The 7,409-nt window shown below is 37.5% G+C and overlaps 1 protein-coding gene across 2 annotated transcripts; it reads left to right on the top strand.

Moving 5' to 3' along the window:
* The first annotated feature begins 4,172 nt into the window (after nt 1–4,172).
* On the top strand, nt 4,173–5,165 carry LOC110314959 (olfactory receptor 10C1-like). 2 transcript variants are annotated; one of them, XM_029534675.1, is made up of 2 exons: nt 4,200–4,539; nt 4,960–5,165. In XM_029534675.1, exons 1-2 carry the CDS (start codon nt 4,200–4,202, stop codon nt 5,163–5,165), a joined length of 546 nt encoding a protein of 181 aa, XP_029390535.1. The 2 variants fall into 2 exon arrangements, with proteins under 2 accessions (XP_021044800.1, XP_029390535.1); XM_021189141.1 differs by having other exon boundaries at nt 4,173–5,165.
* Nucleotides 5,166–7,409: the final 2,244 nt, after the last annotated feature.

Here is a 7,409-nt window from a genome sequence, read left to right as displayed (position 1 = left end):
CCAGCTGCGGGTCCCCTCTCCAGTCCGCTCTCTCCCCGGCAGTGCACCCCAAATCTAATTTTCACACTAATAAGTACTAATATCTAAGATAAAATTAATTTAAAGCAATTATGCTTTTTAATTCATAAAAACTATACGCAAAAATATCTAAATTCTAATGTCTAAGGCTGAGATAACATGTACTGTATGTGGGTTGTCATACTGTGTTAGTCACTGCAGTCTGATTACAAAGGGAATGTCCCAAACAAGAGACTTAATCATTCTCCCTATCATTCCTATTTTACATCATTAGAACCTCAGATATTCAAATATTGGTTTTTATTTCTAATAAGCATTCTGTGCCTTACTCATATATTTCACATTAATATTCAAATTTATTTCTTTTTTGAACCTTTTTTTGATAAAAAAAAACAATTAGAGACATAATCAAAATCACATACAACTATGAAGGTCTCAAATTTATTAATCTAAATAATTTATAATAAATAGCACAAGTATTATTTTCATCAAATGAAGATGACATGAAAGATAATTATGTATTTTTCCTGATTATTTTAGATAATACTTGGAAAAAGAAAACTTTAATAATTTATATTAATATTTTCTAATGATCAAATAATAAATTATAATATATTTCATTTCATATCAGAGGATAAAGACAGCATACAAGAGCACTTATCATTAAACTTCATCATTCATTAATTTATTTCTGATTTGTTAAGCAATTACATTTACTTCTTTTCCTTCCAAATCAGTACTTGCCTGCAATCTCTGACAGAGCTGTCCAGTCTGACTCTCAAGAGGATACACATACTGCCTCCTGACACTCTTCAGTGAGAAAAAAACCCCAAAGTCTCCTGGGGAGAGTGAGAATATCAGATCTCTGAGCACAGAGGATAGCAGTAATCTATATTTATAAACATTGTTTTCAAGAATGTGGAAATCTCATATATATCATTGTGTGAATAAAATAATATCTATCTATCTATCATCTATCTATCTATCTATCTATCTATCTATCATCTCTAACATGTAACATTATTATCTATTTATCTACAGATCACCTATTTATTTACCTTCCTGTATCTATCATCTGTCATCTCGTGTGTGTGTGTGTGTGTGTGTGTGTGTGTGTGTGTGTGTGTGTGTATGATGTGATGCTGAATTATTGCTTCAAAAACATAGTGTTCTCACTGGGATAAACAGACTTCCTGAACTCAGATGTTATTCTTTACTGCAATGAAGGTTTTTTAATGCACAGGCTTAAAGATGATAATGAGAATGTGGTAAGGAGAGGGTACAGAGAAAGCCCGAAGGTGTCTAATCAGAAGAAAAAGGAGTAATTCTCCAATCTTGTGCTGGGATAGAAGGTATGTGCTACAGCTAAGTTTTCAATACTGGAGTTAGAGAATGTGAGCTGAAGTGTTAAAATGAACAACTGATACTCTTTTGAGTTCTTGCTGTTATTTTATTTAACATCTCCATCTCAGGCAATATACCAGTCAACTCAGAATCATGGCTTCTCTCTTTCTCAGAAAATAGCTTAAGTCCAAGTGAAATCAACACAATGCAATGCTGAGACTGGAGACCCTCAGTATATACTGTACCCTAATCTAATTAAGTAATGTAACAATTTCTTTTGTGTGAAGCTAAAGTGTTACTCAACTGGTGACACATGGTCCTTTTGTGAGTATATGAGGGTGGTGAGCCTTCTAATAATCTTACCCTTACAATCTACATAAACCATGGGTACTATTATAGAATTTTAGAAATAGTGACTACATGGTGGTGATAATGAACATATCCTAAGATTTTCTGAAAAGACACTGATGTGTTTCAGAATCAGAATTGAAAATGTATCATGTTTTCCATCTGCTCACATTAAATTAAAAAACATTTAGGTGAGAGAGAGAGAGAGAGAGAGAGAGAGAGAGAGAGAGAGAGAGAGAGAATGAAATAAGGAATCAAGTCAACCAATGAACATTTCTAATCTTTAAAGCCTACCTGTGTTTATTACTCATGGATTCTTTGTAACACTAAAGAACTATGTAGTAGACAGAACTCATAATCGATATGGAAAATATTATGTTACAGCTCTAAGTGAACGGCTTCATTCTGTTACTGGATGTGTGACTTCAGAGGATAGCCACATGATGCCTCCACAAGAGTTTTCTCAGGGCTGGCACTTTTGCAGTTTAATGAACATTTTACTATGTGTTCACATTGTGATTCAAAGTATTTGGAGTATAAGCTGAAACAATTTTATTTGATGAATCTGAAATTTTACTTGCAGAAATTTATTTTAAGAATAGAGACAGTGGCTTATCCATTGCAGCCTACTCTGATATGTCCATCTTTCTGAAAATCCTTGATATCTGTATGTGGATATGTATGTGTCTACATACAGTACATGAGACACCATTCTCCTTTAATGGGTCATTATGAAAATGGAAGTTTCTGGTATGAATCTCAAATGGAATTCTCATTGTTCTCATTGATCTCAGCATCTGAGGATGAACTCAACAACTGATGAAACAATAGAAAATTTAGTTATTTTGTGGCACTTTCAATATAATATCAAATAACAAAGAGAGGAATTTTTATTGATTTCAAATTTTTCAATTCATTTTTTATTATTTAGGAATTTTAATATCTCAGTGTAATGGCATTTGTATAAGATAATAGCTTTAAAGTATTTAGAGAACTCCTGATGCTCCAATTATTTTATTTGACTCTGAATTTTGGGCGGTATGAAGGATACTTATGTCAGGTTGTATTTTCAATTTGTCCTGTAAGCACTAAAATTATAAAATGAACAAATATGGAAAATCTGTTGGGTTGCCAGCATTTACTGTCATCCATTCCTCACAAAAACTACCTCCAATTCATCAGTCTCATGGGCCTTCATCACTAATGTAGATGTTTGCATTGCACTGCTACAGTTTAAGTAATATGAGACTATTTACAAAGGACATTTTTTTAAGTCATCAGTTAAGCCCTAGTTAGACATTCCTCAGTGTGGCTACATTTCTCCCTTGGCCTCTATGTCTACATCAGTGTCACTAAGGAATCTTAACTTGTTCCAGATATGAGAATATATAACAGGTATACACATAACTGCAAATTGAACTGACAATTGAGAGTGTATAATCTCCAAAAAGTACTACTGAGAAAGAGTCAGGACCCTATAAAAAATACTGAGGTAAAAAAAATGGTAAGTAAAAAGACCCTTTCTTAAGAAAGAAAAAAAGGAGATATAGAGACAGAGACACAGAGAGTGAGACAGAGATACAGAGACAGAGAGGAGAGAGAGAGAATGGGGAGGGAGGGAGGGACGGAGGAAAATGGTTAAAGAGAGGAAGTGCCAACAGGAATGAGGAAACAAAAATAAATTTGAAAGGACCTTTTCATACTAACATTGACAATTGACTAAAGCGAACCTAAGAGGAAAACTGACCATCTATTTACCTTTTTTCTTTGTTAGCACAGTATCACTCTGCAATCTAGGCTATCATTTAACTCACAGATACTTTCTGAATCAGGCACACAATTCTTGGGAGTAAAGGATATATCATCTTTCCCAGCTAAGATTTTGTCATTTAATGGTTTGACAACTAAGTATATATTGGAAAAAAATCACCTAGTAGTATGAATAGGGAAAGGATTTGATTTTTTTTTTTTTTTTTTAGAAAATTGAGGCTGTGTGGTGATTTTTTTTAATACAACAAACAAATTTCTAATTTACCACAGGCTCTAGAATTAATGAAATTATGTGATATAGAAATGGTTCAGTGATTAGTGTATTGCTGTTCAGGTTTGAGTAGCAGTTTTGATCAACAGTACCAATGAAAGACTGGGCAAACGAGCATTTATATGTAACTCCAATAATAAAGATATGAAAGGCAAAAGAAGGTGGATCTCTGACTCATTCTAGCAAAAACAAGTAGGTCCAAGACAAGTAACCTGTATCAGAAAACAAGGTGGAAACTAATCAAGACTCTTGGTATTAGGATCTGAATATTACAGGAACATGCATTCCCATGTATATTACACACACACACACACACACACACACACACACACACACACACGTAAGAGGTAGGGGAGAGACTAGAACAGTTGGGAGAGACAGACTAAATCAATAATTTCTCCCATCTGCAAAAATTGCTGTCATGATTTTTAATCCTTTCTTTCAGGAGATGAGTATCAACTGCTCTCTGTGGGAGGAGAACAGCTTGTCTGTCAAAAGCTTTGCATTTGCCAAGTTCTCTGAGGTCCCTGGAGAATGCTTCCTCCTGTTTACCCTCATCCTCCTCATGTTTTTAGTATCACTGACAGGAAATGCACTCATAGCGCTTGCAATCTGCACCAGTCCAGCCCTACACACACCCATGTACTTCTTTCTGGCCAACTTGTCTCTCCTGGAAATTGGCTACACTTGTTCTGTCATTCCCAAAATGTTACAGAGCCTTGTGAGTGAGAACCGAGAGATCTCTCGGGAGGGTTGTGCCTCACAGATGTTTTTCTTCTCATTTTTTGGTATAACTGAGTGCTGCCTATTGGGAGCTATGGCCTTTGACCGCTGCATGGCCATATGCTCCCCACTCCACTATGCAACCCGAATGAGTCGTGAGGTATGTGCCCATTTGGCAATAGTTTCATGGGGAATGGGATGTATAGTAGGGTTGGGACAGACCAATTTTATTTTCTCCCTGGACTTTTGTGGACCCTGTGAGATAGACCACTTCTTCTGTGACCTTCCACCTGTTCTGGCACTTGCCTGTGGTGATACATCCCAAAATGAGGCTGCAATCTTTGTGGTAGCAGTCCTCTGCATATCTAGCCCATTTCTGTTGATCATTTATTCCTATGTCAGAATTCTGGTTACAGTGCTGGTGATGCCTTCACCTGAGGGACGCCACAAAGCTCTCTCCACCTGCTCCTCTCATCTACTTGTAGTCACTCTCTTCTATGGCTCAGCATCTATTACCTACTTGAGGCCCAAGTCTAGCCACTTACCAGGAATGGACAAACTCTTGGCCCTTTTCTACACATCGGTGACATCCATGATGAACCCCATCATCTATAGCTTAAGAAACAAGGAAGTACAGGCAGCACTGAGAAAAACTCTGAGTCTGAAGAAACCTCTGGCAATAAATAGGTAACAGAACCTTGCCGAGCTGCTAGCTAGTGAGAATATGCAATGAGAAAGATAAAACAATAAAAAAGTGCTACATTATTCTGTCTTCCTTATGTTGAGTCCCATTCTAATTTTCAAGTTACTTCTGTACTCAGCCGTATTTTCTAACTGCTACTTCAGAAATGAAATAAAATACTAATGAATCCAATTAAAGAGTACAATGTGAGAGATTTTCCATTATGTTTCATTCTCAGATGTAAATCTAAATGCCAAGTTATATCTCATAAGTCTTGCAAATTCAAGACTTGGTGACCATATGCTTTCTGCTCTTTATTCAGACATATTTCATGTGACTCTTTATTCAATAGGAATTTATAAAGGGTCTTATTTTAGTAATATTTGTATTTTTAATAAATAATGATACATACCACAACTCTCTGAATTCTTTTGTGACCTATGTATACCAAAAAAAAAAAATGTGTAAATGCTACACTACTCTCAATTGTTCAGATTCGGCATGATTTGTTTCAAATTTTTAAATATAACATAAGAAATATTTTCAAGGCTTTCTATGGCAGTTTTTCAGACTTTTAATCTTTCTTCTTGTTGTTAGAATTTTATGTATTCACCTTACTTCCTGCTCATTGCCCCCGACTCAGTCACCCCTCCTAAAATTTCCCCCAATTACATCTCTGTTTCTTCTCTGAGTTTGTTGTGTTCTCCCTGGGGATCACCAACACTGGCAACTCATGTATCTGTGAAGACAGTCAAATTTTCCACTGAGGTTGAATAAGGCATCCAAGCTATAAATTCATCCCACATGCTGGCAACAGATTTGGGGATAGCCCCTGCTCCTGTTGTTCAGGATACACATGAATACCAAGCAACACATCAGTTACATATGTGCAAGGAGGCCTAGGTCCAGCCCATATATGTTCTTTGGTTGGTGGTTCAGTCTCTGAGAGCACCAAGGATACAGCTTAGAAGACTCTGTTGCTCTTCTTGTACAGTTCCTATCTTCTTACAGGCTGCAATCCTTGCTGTGATTTTTCCATGAAAGTTCCCATGCTCAATCGACTGTTCGTCTGTGGGTGCCTGTATCTGTCTGAGTCAGGTGTTGGGTAAAGCCTCTAAGAAGACATCCATGCTAGACTCCTGTCTGCAAGCATAGCAGAGTATTATGAATAGTGCCAAGGATTTTTGTTTGCCAATGTGATGAGTCTCAAATAGGTCTGGTTATTGGTTGGTAATTCACTCAGTCTCTGCTCTGCCATTCTCATGCCAGCATTTTTGAAGACAGGATAAATTTTTGGTCAAAATTTATATGGGTTGGTTGCTGGCCCTATGGCTCCACTGGGGTTCCTGCCTGGCTACAGGAGGTGGCTACTTCAGGTTTCATATCCTCTACATAGTGAGTCATAGTTAAGGACACCTCCGTGGATTCTGGGGCACCTCCCTTATCTCAGGTTTCTGTCTTTTCCTGGGGAGGTTCCCTACCTTCCTACCCCTTTCAGTTGAAGATTTTAATTTATTCTCATAGTTATCTTGTCATCTCCCTGTCCATCCCTACACCTGATCTGGAACACACACAAACACACACACACACACACACACACACACACACACACACACAAACACACACACACATTTCCCCACTCTATCCTTATCTCATCGAGTTTCTTCCTTCCATCGGCCTCTTATGACTAATTTTTTCTCACTTCTAAGTGAGATTCAAGCATCCTTGTTCATGTATTTATTCTTGTACCTTCTTTACCTGGCTTTGTTGGTTGTGTTCTTTCATGGGCTTTCAGCTATCTGGATGGGTTTGGTTCCTGGATTTTCTTATTGTAGCACATACTGATAGGGGTTTTGACTCGATGATGCTGATGTGGCAGGTCTCAGATGGGTATCTTTGGGTTGTATCATTCCATATCTAGTGGTCTGTTGCATTTAGTATGTGCAGGTGTGTATGGTTCAGTTGCTGCCAATCTGATGATTTTCAGCAGAGAGTTGGCAGGACAATGGAAGTCTACCCAGGCTACCAATCTACTGTGGGCAGCTTGGCATGCCCAGAGGTCTCAACAAGTAGGGATGGGTGGAGGAAGGGAAGCTAACTTGAATAATTCAGTGTGTCTGATGAAGGTAGGGGGAGAGGTGGCCAAAGAACGGAGGTTCCCCTGGGATAGCAGGCTGCTCAGGACAGCTCAGCATGCTCCAGAGGATCCAGCAAGCTTCTTTTAGTTTTGAAAATAATGTTTAAAATATTAAT

This window comes from Mus pahari, unplaced genomic scaffold (genome assembly GCF_900095145.1).
Source record: "Mus pahari unplaced genomic scaffold, PAHARI_EIJ_v1.1 scaffold_14024_1, whole genome shotgun sequence".
Classification (NCBI taxonomy): Eukaryota; Metazoa; Chordata; class Mammalia; order Rodentia; family Muridae; genus Mus; species Mus pahari.
The sequence above is the reverse complement of the archived record's forward strand: the minus strand, read 5'-3'. Positions and strand labels throughout refer to the sequence as shown.

Coding starts and splice junctions, on each gene's coding strand:
- LOC110314959 (XM_021189141.1), top strand. CDS start 4,173: ATGATTTTTAATCCTTTCTTTCAGGAGATGAGTATCAACTGCTCTCTG.